At 50.7% G+C, this 15,022-nt stretch overlaps 1 protein-coding gene across 1 annotated transcript in view; it reads left to right on the forward strand.

Moving 5' to 3' along the window:
- ZNF407 (zinc finger protein 407) overlaps window positions 1-15,022 on the forward strand; it is a 295,118-nt gene that overhangs the window by 198,162 nt on the left and 81,934 nt on the right. Inside the window, exon 7 of the mRNA XM_087818909.1 lies at window positions 12,513-12,691. Coding sequence (XP_087675035.1) covers window positions 12,513-12,691 — 179 coding nt within the window. The remainder of the gene's footprint in view (window positions 1-12,512; window positions 12,692-15,022) is intronic.

Consider the following 15,022-nt stretch of genomic DNA (forward strand, 5'->3'; position numbering starts at 1 on the left):
ATGTGAGTCTGTATGATCCTCACAGACTGAAAAGGTCTATATGATGTCACATATTACTAAGAAAATTGGGTTATATTTGTGTTATTGGTACCTTTCCATAATATTTTATTGCTTAAAATATTTTTTTTTACCACTCAGGTTTTTATTTGTTTAATATAGACACATAAAAATCATTCCATAGAGTATTCCTATCTTTCCCATTATTTATACTTATATTCAGGTAAGTAGCCATCATTAGAAATTGCAGTATTATTTAAATTTCATTTGAAAATATATTTTTCATTTTATAAATTGAACATTAGTGGAGAAATACTAGTAGTAATAATTATTCATGAAAAATGTGAGTGTAGATTTGTTTACAAAAGAATTTTATAATTGGTCTTTTGAACCTGGGGCTATTTTTCAAGTTTGCATTATTAATTTAGGCAATGACATTTCATTCTATTTAGATGTAAACATGTACCTCTTTCCTAAGCTTTTTCTGTCTAAAATGTTCAAAAGTCTAATCCATTATAAGTCAGTATATTTCATCATTACTCCAAGGTTTTTTTCACCATTAATTACTATTCATTATAATTTCAAAGCATAAATTGAGATTCATAGCAACTGTCCTATGTTATTTATGTAGCAAGTTTGTTAGATTTGTTTCTATATTAAAATAGAAACACACTAACATTTTCTGTATTTTTATTTTCCTTTGTTGTGTATTGTCACTTCTGTATTAATGAGAAACAGAAAAGCCTGACTATGTTGTATTAAGTACCCTCTCTAATAATATAAATTGTTTCCCCGTAGAATTTATTAACATCAAACTGTACACTGTTTCACCGAGGGCACTGGCTTTCACATAATAGTAGGTGGCCCTAATTAGACTTTCTTTTTGTGAATCATCTTCTCATTGGCTTCCATTTTTTATTTTGGATTTATGGGGGAAATACAATAAATGCATGTTAAACAGTAAACGACTGAGAAGTCATGAAAAGTAATACAAAATATTACTTGCAGTATTAAAAATATTAAGGGTAATCCTGTGCTGCACCTTGTCATTTTGTAAATTGAAGGAAACTAAAATTTAAGCCAAACTCTAGCCATTTGGTCCTTCATTTGCCACTCGCATCCCTGTGGCTGACCGTGGAAAAAGCTCAGCTCTGCGTGACTCTGCCGTGGGCCAGACCTTTTCTTATCTGCATAACCCCCTTTCTACTTCCAGCCGGACTTACCGTCTGTAAAATTTCTTTTCACTATTCTTTTCATTTTCTTCTCTATTTTTATTCTTTTTAATTACTTGGAATTATAAGCCCGAATGGAAGTGTATTATAGAGCCAAGGAATACAGTCCGTAGTCCTGCTTCGTATTAAGTACCTGCTGCGTTGTCCTGCGGCGCTCGCGGGAAGCGCCCTTCAGTTTTCCCTGCTTGCTGGTTTACTGGGCTTCTGACCAGTGTGGACCGTGAAAGTCATCAATACTGTAGGTTTTGATCTCACGAAAATTATTCTTTCCTTTTTGGGGTGAATGTAACATTTTACCCAGGTGTGGTATCCAACTAGAGATATGCTCTTTATGATACTTTCTAACATATAAATATTTTGTTTTCTGTTTTTATAATTGAATTCAATAGGTTTTCACATGTGAGTAGAGTTAGCTGTTTGTCACAACCATTTGAAGTACGGCAGGGGGGTGTCCTAGACATTTTTGTCAAATGATACTTTTAATAGAATTCTGTTTTAACTTAGTGTGATGCTGGAAGCATTTTGGAGGTAGTTTTAAGATGTAATGCCAGAAAATCGTACTTGTAAAAATTCTTTATTTCCCCTTTAAAAGTTCGTATTACTTTCTCAAACACGTTTTTATAAAGTGTCCCAGTTATGAAAATTTTTCAGGTCTTAGATAATATTGTGCACATTTATGTAATTTGCAGTATGAACATCTTGTGTCTTATGTGTAGGTGACCGTAAGGCCAGCCGTTTCAGGTGTCGTGGCGGCAGCGGGGACTCAGTGTGGTGGCGTCTGTGCTCCCATCTCCCAGCGTGTCATCAGCATCCTGAGCCAGGGAGACGGGCTTCCCGGGGGAGGCCTGCCTTCGGGTGCTCTCTCCAGAGAACTCCAGTTTTCCTGGGGCCTCTTGTGTAGCCAGGCTCCCAGGCTGTGCCAGGGAAACAGGGGACAGACAGACTTGCATTTGCCCCAAACAATGACAAGGAGGAAAAATAGGTGTTTGTCTGGGTAGCAAAGGGATCTTAGGTACCAAGATAGAAAAGTGAAATCACACACACCCCACAAGCAGCACCCACTTCTTCTGAAGAGCCAGAGGTAGCATTTATTTATTTGGGTGATCTTGAAGTGCTTAAAGAATAGTGACACTTCATAAAAGTAATCAAATGAAAGCATCTGGTATTGATATTAGGTGAGCTGTATATTTAAAGCAACTTAATGCCACAGCCTAGTTATATCAGAATAGACTGTAAATCAATTTATTTTGTCAGTGAAATAAGCCAGGCAGAGAGAGGCTAATACTGCATGCTATCATTTGTATGTGGAATCTTAAAAGTAAAATTAAAAAAAGGTTAAACTCATAGAAACCGGAGCAGAACTGTGGGTGTCAGGGCTGAGGTGGGAAGTTGGGGTCCAACTCTCAGCTCTGACGTGGACAGGTCTGAGGCCTAACGACAGCAGGGTGACTGTGGTTGTTAGCACCGTTGTAAAGATGAAATTAGCTGAGAGCAGGATCCAGTGTTCTCACGAAAAGAAGAAAGTATAAGAAAATTTTTGTCATTTAAAGTACAAGACATTTATTTTTTTGGTCTCAATTCTATCATCTTATGTTCTACTCTACTGTAACTGCTAATCCAGTTAGTGGAACAAGAAGCGACTGTACTATGCTGAAGGTTAGTTTCACAGCCTAAAAATCCAGCTCCTTTTACACTTGTCTTAGGACCGTGATGATTCCATGGCTGTCTTCCGACTGTGGGGTTTCTTGAGGAAGGCAGTGTGTCCGTGCGTGGTGTGGGCAGTGCCTGCTCCTGCCCTGCCCCCTGCTGCCCCGAGCACAGGTCAGCCAGCCACAGGCAGGGGTCAGTGTGGCTGTGGGGAGGCCCCTGGCCCCTGGCCGCAGAGACACTGCCTCTGAGGGCTGCTGGCATGTGAAGGTGGCTGTGAGGCTGGGCTCTTGCACGTGGAGCGGCTGTTTCTGGTACGTTTAGGTGGGATTCTTCGAGTAACCCTGACAAAGTGACGTAATTGTATCTTCAGAGTTTCTATAAGGAATTATGAAACTTCTGCTGTTTGTAAATGTTTTCTCCCCCCCCCCCAATGTTTGTCTGTTTCAGCAGAAATTAATTATTTCCGAGCAAACATCTCTCATTTTCTCTGACCATTTCTTTAGTGAATTTTATTTTTTGCCTCAGTTGTAATTGTGGTTTTGACTTGGTCCTGTGCTTTCTATACTGTGTGTGTCTAGTGTGGTTTTCACACTGAACTAGCTCTCCCCGTACTTTTCCTTTGCATCCTGTAACCCAAGAGCATGAGCCTCTAAAACCTTGGCTTCAGCCTCAGTCTGCATCCCAGCACAGCTCAGGTGTTTGTGCCTGGACTCTGGTCAGTGTCGGTAAATGCTCATCTAACAAAACTGGAGACTCGAAAACAAATAGATTCCACAGTGTTAAAAATTGCAAATTGGTTCACATGTTTTTAAAAGGGAAAACAATCTAAGCCAGTTCCTTCTGTTTTCCAGCACAGGTGAGTTGTTTGGTTGGCGATGGGGCTGAACTAAGCCTTGGGATCGAGATCAGTTGGGACCCGTTTGAACACACAGTGACCACGCGCTCGCTCCCCATGCTGTCTCCTAAAGTAGAAGCAGATAAACATGTTTATTTAACCTGCTCTCCTCGAATCCCAAATCCAGTCATTAGAAAAGGACCAGAGCTATCTTCGGGGATGGTCTTTCTACAAGGAATTACTATGGACAGTCCCTCGGGTGGTAGTTAGATATATCTGTGTATATTGTGTTAGAAAGAAAGGCCTTAGAGATAGAAAAATGGAAGATATTTTTTGGGCAATACTCTCTTGCATAATAAGTTATTCCTCAGACACTAGAGCTATTATCACACAACAAAACACTGTGGTGTAACTATCTATAGCTCCTGGCCTGGGCGGCTCGTTAGGAGCTCTGTCACCGCCAGCGCCCGGCAGTGCGCGAGAGCCAGGCTCGCCCGCCAGTGTGGGCGGCTTTCCCCGCCGAGCTGTGGGTGTGGGGAAAGAACCAAACAGAATCAAGTCGCTCTGAAGTAGGTCAAAGCGTGTGGCCAGTTGTCATTAGTCCACTGAGAACGCAAGATATTAGTTATTTCACCTTGTTTTCGGATTACTTGCTTCAACACGTTCTGAAGTGTTGCCTCCTGAGGCCCTGCGTGGTGGGAGGAGGAGGGGAGGCAGGGCGGGCCCCTCGGGGTGGCGTGTGGGCTCGGGGCCCCGGAGGCCAGCGCGGCGTCTCCCCGGGGCTCCCTGGAGTGGACGAGCCACGGCCCTCGAAGTGGTAGCGCGTTTATGTTTCTCTTTACCCAAGAATGTCTGTCAGAAACGGGGTGACATCGCCTACGAGTCGCACGTCTTTATTTTCTCAGTTGCGAGACTGTAGCAGGAACCCTTTGTCGGCTTTTTCTATGAACGAGAAGTACTGTGCTTGTGAGAACGTCTCTGTAGCAGGAAGTTCTGAGTTTTTTCCCTGGGTACTTCTGTAATTTGTTCCTTACTACAGAGCAGCAGGTGGGCTGTGGTTCAGACCGACTGCCATTTGCTATTTGGTGACATAACACGGAACCCGATGAGTTTCCCTGCGGGGGATTTTAGCCTAATTTCCCCATCCCTCTCACCCACAAAACTTATTCCTCACTCGTGATTGCTGTGGCTCAATCTTGCCAAACACCCCTGATGCCTGGCTTCGTGTCCGTGTCCACTCGGGCTCTGTGTGGACACCTCGTGGCAGCCTTGGATGGATGTTGATGGCCGTTACTCTGTCCTTTCTTTCCTTAGTGCGTTTTGTTTCTTCATTGTAAATGACTTTTAACACGTGAAATATCATAAAGCAGGTCAGAATTTCCCTCTGAGAGAACGTGTGGTGAGGTCTAGTTTTGTGCTTGAATAAGGGGAACGGGACAGCGAGCTAGGGGCCCGCCCTCGCCTGCCTGTGCCCCCAGCTTCGGAAATGCCCTGGGCCGCCAAGTGCACTCACGTCGGGATGGTCAGTACTGATCCCTGTTGAACTCGAAGGCGTCCGTGTGATTGGTATTTCCCTGGGAAAGTGTGGAAAGTGGGAAAAGCGGAGGGCAGGCAGCACCTGCAGGAGAGGCTGAGAGGTGGCCTCCCAGGAACGAAGGGGCCTCCAGGCAGCAGGCTGGAGCACCCAGCACGTCAGGCACAGTGACATGAGGGCAGTGCCATCCACCTACTCGTCCCTGAGGGGCCGCCAGCTCTCCTGGGAGACTTCTCCTGGGGAAATGATGGGAACAGAAGCCGGGAGGTGAGGAATGGTAAGAGTGTGTGCTCACTGGCATTTGAGGGGCTTTGTCTGGGAGCACATTGTATATGTGGGTTTGTTTTCATTAGTTTGCTTAAGGTTGCTCTATCAATTTAAATTTTACTTAAAAGGCAACATGCCAGGGAGAGAGAGCCAGCATTGTACCTAGTGGTGTGGAAGATCGGGTATTGTGCAGTGTGAGGGGCACTGGGGAGGTTTCTGAGTTACCCTCATTGACTTGGAGCATGTGCCGGGAACCAGAGCTGGCCTCACTGCTCCCTCCCTGGGGTCTCTTCTGAGATGGGAGCTGGGCTGCAGAACCGCTGGGTCTTTCTGTCCGTCTGCTAGGACATCCCCTCATTGGCAGGGATTGCACACACCCAGTGTCACCTCTGTTGTGTTAAAATTTTGAATCAAGATCATAGGGACTGTGTAGTGGTATTAGTAGTCTTCTCTCTCCGCCACACACACCCAAACATTGGGGTTTTATTTGCTTTACATAAAGAATTTCCACAAAATGCTTCGTTACTTTAACTGTTAGATGTAATTCAGGAATTGGCTGGGCACTGGCTAACAATCAGTGTGACTGCTCAGCACACACTCATTGTAAATGTCATCTTTTAAAATGTGACATCTTTTCTATGACTTATCCTAAATAATTTTTGCTAATGGTTTGTCTAAAACCAGTAAATCTAACCAGCCGCCCTGGTGACATCATCAGCCATTTACTGCGATTGCACCTGACTCGCACCGTCTCCACAGACCTGCGCTTGCTTCCCGCCTCCTCTTCGTCTGACTCGCCCGCGTAGGGGGAATGGGGGCCTCCCGCGCCCGTGTGCCCGCGTGCCGCAGCTTCCGCGGGGCTGTTCGCCGGACCCGGCTGCCGCATTTCTAGAAACGTGACTCTGCAGAAGTGGTGCCGAGAGCCAGGCAGCCCCGCGGACCCTGCGGCACTGGAGTCAGGTGACAGTGGGGAGAGGGCGCAGCTGGCCCTCCCTGGGCGGGGGCACGGCTGCGTGGGCGTCGGCTGTCCTGAGTCGCCTGGCTGCCAGCGGGCCGGGGGCGCTGCTGTGGGCCCTCCCCAGCGTCTGCACAGCCTGGCTGACCCTTCCGGCGTTTCTGCCGCTTTGTTTCACGTAGAGCGCGGCGACCACACGGTGGTTCTGGCTGCACCCAGCTTGGTTCTTAACCCTAAAGAGGACAATTGCGGTGGCTCTGCGCGTCCTCACGGGTGCCTGGCGTCCCTTCTGCAAGTGCAGGTGAAGGGGGCACAGGGGCCGCAGCTCCTGAGCTGAGGGCCCCGGACCCGCAGCCCCGCCGTGCCCGCGCCGGGGAGTGGGCGCCCGCCTGGGGCTGTGTCCGCGCGGGGCCGCCGGCCGCTCGGGGGAGCGTGTCCGAGACGCCGCCGGGCCGGGCCCCGCCGAGGGAAGCGGCCCTGCCGCCCGCCGAGCTGTGGCAGCGGGAGCTTCGCGGCCGGCGGCGGGAAGGCAGCGTGACCCTAGGCCGTGCTGTCCCGGAGCGTCGGCCGGAGGCGGGCCCTGCAGCCGCGCGCGCCGGCGAGCACGGGGCGGGTTTGGGCCCTTCTGGAAACGCGCGTGGGCGGCCCAGGGCGCTCCTCACGAGTGACTGCCGTGTATTAACTCTCCCCAAAGCGGTCCTGCAGCTTAGAAAAGGCGGGCGCTCCCGAGGGGACTCGGCCTGAGGGGGTCCGAGCGCGGCGTCCTGCGTGTCACGGGCCCAGCTCCCGGAGGCGGCGCCGGAGCGACACCCGCCTGGGGCCCGCGCCGGCTGCGCGCGCCCCAGACCCTGGAGCGCGCGATTCGCGTGGGTTACGTGGTCTGCGTGGCCGACGTGGTCTGCGTGGCCGGCAGCACCCGCGGAGCCCTGCGGGGGGCGCCGACGCCCGGGTGTTCGGAGCGCGGCCTCTGGCCCAGGCCCCAGGCAGCCGCGCCCCGAGGCGGGCGCGCGCGGGCGCTGCGGAACGTGCCCGGCCCGTGCCCTGGCGGCGCCCCCTGCACGGGCGAGCCCTCCGCCGGCGGCAGGCGCAGCCGGGCCCCTCGGCTCGCGCCGCGCTGTTTGCAGGGCCCACTTCAGGCCCGAGGTCCCGCCCCACGGCTCCGTGGCCGGGCCCTGTGGCCGTCGCACGCTCTGCCCTCCAGCCTCCGCCGCAGGTGCCGCTGGAAGGCTGCTCGCGGGCTCGCGGGAGGGCGGAGCCGTCGCGGGCGCTGGTGCCCGCGGGCAGGGCAGGGGCAGGCTCGGCGGCGGCCGCGCCGGGCACCGAAGTCGTGCGACTTGCCTGGGTGCCATTTGCTGCGCGGCGGGGACCGCGCAGTGAACCGCAGCGGCTCCCAGGGCCCTGGCGGGGCGCGCGAGGCCGGAGGGGCGCTCGGGACACGAGTGTTGCGGGCTCGACCCCGGGCGGGGCGCGGGGGCAGCTGCGCGGCCCTCCCTCTGCCCCGCTCCCTCCGGGGACAGCCCGGCGCCGGCTTCAGGGCGTAGCCTGGCGGTGGCGGGCGTCAGGACAGGTGGGCGTCGGCGGGGCGGGGCGGGGCGGGTCTGCGCGCCTCCGAACGGCCCGGGTTCGCCCAGGCGCCGCGGCCGCACCAGGACCCCGGCCGCGCCGGGAGGCAGACGAGGACGGGCGGAATGAAGGAGGGTTTTTCAGAAGCGGCCATCAGCAGAGTCACAGGAGGAAACGACACTAAGGGAAACAAACGCATCGCTTTGTCCTAGAGTCCGTGTTCCTAGTGTGAGAGGGCGACTGACGGCCCTGGGGGAAGAGAGAAAACATGCAGAGCACGCAGAAGGTACATACGGCATTTCCCTGTGTGAAAAGATTCATTCATTACGGAGAAATGCACATTGAAAGTTTTAAAATGAAAACTCGAAACTCCACTGAGCTATCATTTTTCACCCACCATACTGGCAAAAATCGGAAAGTTTGGTAACAGTGCGTTGGCAGGAGCGTGCGGAAGCAGGCTCGCTCAGACATTGTTGGTGGAAGAGTAAATTGCTACAAGTCCTCTGGAGGGCAATTTGGCAGAATTTATCAAAATTATAAAAGCATATGCCCGTTGACACTTGAAGCAGTTCCACTTGGCATCACGGATTCTCTTGGCATCACGAGAAATGGGAAATGTGCGCGCTTAGTCGCTGCAATCCTGTTTCTACTCGCAGACGATTGGAAACAACCTAAGTGCCCATCAGTGGAGGATCGGTCAAGTAGGATTCCTGTGTCCTTACTGTGAAACTGCACTGCTGTTGGGAAGGAGAGGGGAAGGAGAGGGGGGAGGCAGAGGAGGGAGGCATTCGCAGGCTTGTGTACTGATGGGGAGGGATCCCCATGCCACGCTGTTAGGTGGAAAAAGCAAGGTGCTGACGTGTTATGCCAACAAATTTATGTACAAAGCGGGAAGAAGAGAAAATAACAGCATATCTGTGGCTTGAAAAGTCCATTTTACTTCCCACGAAGATTGGTAAGAAGTTATGAATGGTGCCCCCCTGCCCAGTGGGGGCGGTCGGGGCAGCTGGGCAGTGCTGGGGGGAGGCCATCCGTGTCCATTGTTGGATTTGGATGTTTAACTATGTGGATGTATGTTTCTTCAACAACTTCAGTGGCACTTTTTAAAAATAACCAACATAAAAATACATCAAAAGAGGAAAACAATAGTAGAGTTTTTTTAAAGCTTCTTCTTCCTTTGGTTAAATAACAGATTTAATTTTTATTTTTGTCTTAATAGGCAGTGAGTGCATGTGTGGTCCTGACAAGTATTTTTGTGGAGTCTAGAAGTACTCGTGGTTTTGTATTCGTTAGTTTAAAATACATTGCCTTTGAACTGAATATTTTTTTACTACATACTTTTCTAAGAAGCTCTAAAATTAGCTCCCATGTTGAGTCCTTTTGCTAATTGCCCTGCTTGTGCTAGATAGATACATAGATGTTTGATAGATGGATTGATAGTAAGCTGCCTCAAGATTTTCAAAGTGTTATATCCCAAATTCAACTGGAAGTCTCCTCGTGACTTGCAGTGCCGTTGCGTGGACACAGGGCGTGTAGGGCATGGTCCAGCCAGCACTGCCGGAGTCCCTGTCCCCACCAGGTGCCTGCACCATTGCACTGGGGCACCTCCCTCTGGTGGAGCAGTGCCCCCTCCTGGCGAGGAGTACCTGGGTCCGCCCTGGTCCTTGTTCCACACTGTCCCGATCACAGTTCCTTCGTAATAAGCTTGAAATGAGAAAGAGCAAGTCCTTCTACTTAGTTCTCTTGTAGGGCTGTTTTGATTCCTCTAGGTCCCATGCGTTTCCATACGAACTGTAGGATCAGCATCTCAGTTTCTGTAAAAAATCCAGATGCGCTTTTGGTAGGGATCACATAGGCTTCGCACATCAGTCTGGGGAGGACTGTCATCTCAGTAAGACGCATTCTCCTGGGCTGTGACCACGGGCAACAATGCGCTCCCCACCTCACAGCCAGCGCCAACCCAAAGGCAGTACCAACCCCCCTCGTATGCTTGTGTGCCCATTGCTCAGCCGCTGCTGTGTCCCGGGCACCTAGATATGACCCTGTGTGGAGCACGGCCTGGAGCGCCTGCTGCTGCGCGACCTGGCCGTGACGGCCCCTTCCATGGCGCCGTTCCAGTCACGACCCCAGAGTTCTGTTCTCGGGAAGGGTCACTTTCGGGCTGAGTATCACTGAGAATTATCTGTCAGGAGTGCAGTGTGCTTAGTATTCGCTGAATCTTGCGACGTTGCTACCTGTTTAATGTGTGTTATGTGATGTTCTCAAGGGCACAAGGGTAGGGACTGCTCGCCCCTGCTTTTAGGTACCCTGCTTTCAACAGTGGAGACATGTTGTAGCTTTTACTTTGGGGGCTTGAATTGGAATAGTTCGATTTTTAGGTGAGAAAAGCTCCTTTTTGTTCTAATATTTTAAGAAGTTTTATATTGCACGACATCAGATGTGGAGGAGTAGATACAAAAACACTTATCTGTGAAATGCATGAAATACCTCTTTCCTCTTGCAGTCAGATATTCCCTGTTTTCTTCCTTAATTGTGTGTATTTAATGTTTCTTATTTGTGTGTGTAAAACAAGTTAAATAAGTATATACAGAAGTATTATAGTTAAATATGTATACAGTGTATGTGTAGCATAAGTAAAAATATACTTGTATGTATGTATGTATATGTGTGAAATGGTCCTTAATACCTTTCAAAATATCAAGTTCCACACCACTTTTTCTTGTTTTAGTCTGTGTTTTTAAGTATTATGGTGATTATTAATTAACAGGTATTCATATAAAAAGCAAGCTTGGTGGTCCAGTGTGACAAGAAAGAGAGACGCCGTGTTTGCATGTGGTCACTGTCGTACGTTAGTCCAAGTCAGAGGTTTTCAGTGGGTGTGTGCAGGAATTTTTACAACATGCGATAGCTGGTTAGTGAGGGGCACTGATCTCTCTTCCCTTAGATTGTCAAATAAAAAAATGACAACAGCCAGCACACATTAGCCATTCACTGCGAATGAATCAAAATCATACTTACTTTCTGTCAGATTTGTGTGCTGCAGAAATACAGTGAATAGTTTATGGGTGCCGTGGGCTGGGAAAGGGTGGAAATTGCTGGCCTGAGTTCTAGGAGCCCTTCTGGCAACAGCCGAGAAAACCTCTGTTGTTCCAGTTCCTCTTCCTCTTTCTTGTTTGTTGTTATTTTAAATTTTTAAAAATGTAAGTGTTAATATGTAAATCATTAAAGTCTATTTGGGACATAAAGAGAAGGCGGCAGTGGTCTGTAGCTGCAGGAACATTTCGATGTGTTTCTAGTCTAAACCCAGGACCTGTCTGAGCTCCTCCTTCTGATCGTCTGTAGTTGGGCTCATACATTTGATGGCAGGGGCGGGAGGCGGCAGACACCCTTCCAAAGGAGCGTCTTGCAGATCCAGTGGGGACTGTTCCTGTGAAACAGGACGCCCATCGGGAGGCGGGTACTTGGCAGGAAGGGACACCCTGTCCCCTCATCTGTGGATTTCTGTTTCTGGAGCCATGTTCAGGAACTCAGCCTTGCTGAGACGATGCTCTGCATCCTCTTGTCGTCGGTGAACCGACATTGTGTCTCCTGGCCCGGGCTCTATTCCCTGCGTGGCCTCTGCCTGTGGGTGACAGCACAGGGTGGGTCATGGCCAGGTTCCCATTCTTCACCAACTTCCCAGGTGCACACTCTGAAAGGCAGACACCATGGTGACTGACTGTTCCACACAGATGCCACCACTTGGCAGAGTGGCAGTGATGGGTGCTCCGTGAGGGTCCTTCTCGGAGCCTCTGTAATGTGCCAGCCTGTGGGAGGGGACCCGGTGGCTGCTGCCCTTTCCCCACCTCACTGGGCGGTGGAAGCTTTTCTTCAGACACCGCCCTGCATGGCTCTGATCCTCCCCAGGACCTCAGGAAGTGCCCATAAACATGTTGCTCTGCAGGAAATCTGAGGCTGGTCTGACTTCTTGTTTCTTTCCGGTTAAGCCCCCTCACCTGCTTGAACTTGTATAGGACTCTTTTTGTTACTCTTCCAGCAGTGACAGGGACAAACAAAAGCAGCAGTGTGTGTGCTCAGAGGGGCGGGGATGCAGTGTGCACACAGAGGCACGGAGGGGGAGCAGGCCGAACGGCGCCTCTCACTGCAGGTCCTCCCTGTCTGGTCAGGCCTGGCTGTGGGGTCCTGGTGCGGACACACGGGGGAACGCCTTCCCTGCCCTCACTTGGCACCAGGATAATGTGCTACTAAAGTCTTAGGACCTCGGGCTTTGTACTTCTGATTCTGCATAGAAATGAGTTGTGAAGGAGAAAGACCCGCTCGGAAGTTAGCACCAGGTCCTCCTGGCCTCGCAATGAGAGTTTGTCCCCAGGAGCGTGAGCACAGCAGAGAGAAGCTGCTGCCACACAGCCAGGCCTTGGTGTCAGCCAAGGCGGAGCTTGGACCTTACCTCCTTTCCCTTCTCTCTTTCGTCCTTGGTAGGTCAAACTGTGCTGAAAACATCCGCAAACACATCCTACATACCGGCAAGCACGAGGGCGTCAAGATGTACAACTGCCCCAAATGCGACTATGGCACAAACGTCCCCGTGGAGTTCCGGAACCACCTGAAGGAGCAGCACCCTGACATCGAGAACCCCGACCTGGCATACCTGCACGCAGGTAAGGGCAGACTCTTAGCACGTGCAGTCCTAAGAGCGCTTCATTTACTCATCACGGCAGTTACAATGCCATTGTCCATTACCGTCGCTCGTTTCCATGTCATGGAGCCTGTGACAGTATCTGCTCCAAGACGTACAAAAGAGGACATTTGGTCTCATCCCACTCACCTAGAAAATAGTCTTTCAGTTACAGTTTATCCAGAGCAAATAGAGTGACCACCCAGACGACAAAGGTAATGTAGCAAATATTCAAAACAGTTTGACTCATTGATAAAATTGTTAATTTATTTTCAAAAACTGTTTGTGATTAAAAATGTTATGCTCAATCCCTCTCTACCACGGTTTCCTAGTGAATACCTGGAAGGGAAGGATCTGGACCAAGGAGAGGGTAGAGCAGCGCGGTGGGGGACGTGGTACCTCGTTCCCTGGAAGTTAGGAGGTCCTGAGCCCCGGTGTCAGGGCCTCGTTGGTGATGGCGGAGGCTGCTCACGGTCCTGGCCTTGCTGGATCCCGTCGGACAGTCTGGGAGGATACAAGACGTAGCCCCAGCGGCAGGGGCAGGCCTGTGGTTTAACTGCATGCCTGGGTGTCGAGTCTCACTGTGCAAACCTGGGAGGGGAAGGCTGCGAGTGTGGGACCTGTCTGGGGAATTCCTCACCCTGAAGGAAGTTCTGTGTTCGTATCTTGCCTGTGGTGCAGGGATGCTTTGGGCAGGGGCTTTGGGATCACTTAGTTTCATGTAGCTTCTACTTCATTGCCGTTGGCCGTGTGACCACAGATAAGCTGACTGCACCACACCTGAGATTTCTCATGTGTAAATCCGCATGGTGGTATCTGTTTGAAGGGTCTTGTGAGAAGTTAGAAGAAAATGGCTGTGAGGCCCTGAGGCTCTCAGCACAGTAGGTCTGTGCTCGGCATCACAGGGATGGTGGGTGTGGGTGATGCTGGGATGTGACAGCAGTGTCTGAAGGTGGTGGGAAAGTCCACCCACAAGGCGACGCTTGGTTTGTAAGTATGTAGACACTGTTTGCTCCTATACTGTTCATACGGAAAGAGACAGAACTTGGGGGTAAATTGAGTCAGAAGAATACCTAAGCATTTGACAGTGTCTGCATATGAGATGGTGGCTTTTTCTGCTGATGTGTTATTTCCAGTGTCTTTGTTTACACTCATGTGACTGAGTCGAGAGTCCTGGCAGAATGTTTGATTTGGTAAACCCTGCTGTATCCAGGGCTAGTCCTGAAAAACACAGGTCGGTTGTGTGCATTTTGGTGACGTTGTTACTGAAGATGCTTGAGCTGTGCAGATGGAGTGGAGCTGAACCATCTCTGCCACCAGCCCTAGTGGCCTGTTCATTAATACGAGCTCCTGACGAGCCGGTTCCAGAGCTGCTGCCTGTGAGGAAGGTGCTTCTGCCTGCAGAGACTCGGGGCAGAGGCAGCCGGCCGTGGTGACTGCAGGCGCCCGTCCTGTCCTGTCCGCGCCTCTGCTCAGGCGCAGCCTGACTGGCTCTGTCTTTCCCACCCGTGGCTCCAGTTAGGCATGAAAAGTGGGTTCTTCCCCTAAAGTCAAGTGTCTCTAATGAAGTGTCTAAATGAAGGAGACACCAGAGAAGGGGGGAAGCTGCCTGCGGACCGTAGGAAACATTTCCTTCATTGTTCTGCACCGAGGGAGGCGCTGCTCTCCTGCCGCAGTGTCACCGTGACGCCAGGTAGAAAGTGGCCCTCCTTTCCTTGTAGGTGTGCAGTGCGCACGTGTACTCCCTAGTTTCCTGTTGGTACCTTTTAATTCCGTTGGGAACATTACGTCACAGCGGCAGTCCTCTGTATTTTCACACATGGAACCGTAAGTCCACGTGGGTGTTGCTGTGCGCGCCTCCCTCTGCGTGGCAGTAATTGCTCTTCAGTAACTTCTGCTTTGGTGGACTTGGTTGGTTAAGAGAAAAACGTTTAAAGGTAAATTTTTTAGATTGCTGAGTCTTGGGCCTCGGAACTCGACCCCGTTTGTAGTCGGTTAAGGACATGTGAAAGGAGCCTTCCTCAGGCCTAAGAAGAGTTTTTCTCAAGAATTCCAAGGGACAGGCTCCGAGTCGTGCCTCTGCAGCTGAGACGTGCCCTGTGGGAGCAGCTCCTGCTCGTGGACAGAGTCCCCTGGCCGCTTTCCGAGAGCACGACACCGAGCAGGACTGGGAAGCTGATTGGGGCATGTAGGGCTTTGCTCTGAGAAGCCTAGACTTTCGCTGTAGTGAAGGTTGGCATCTTTTCTAAAGGTGGTAATCAAATTTTGTTCCCTCATCGGGGAATTAGACATGAAGGGATGATACGGCATTTCC

Source organism: Miniopterus natalensis, chromosome 7, assembly GCF_054644295.1.
Source record: "Miniopterus natalensis isolate mMinNat1 chromosome 7, mMinNat1.hap1, whole genome shotgun sequence".
NCBI lineage: Eukaryota > Metazoa > Chordata > Mammalia > Chiroptera > Miniopteridae > Miniopterus > Miniopterus natalensis.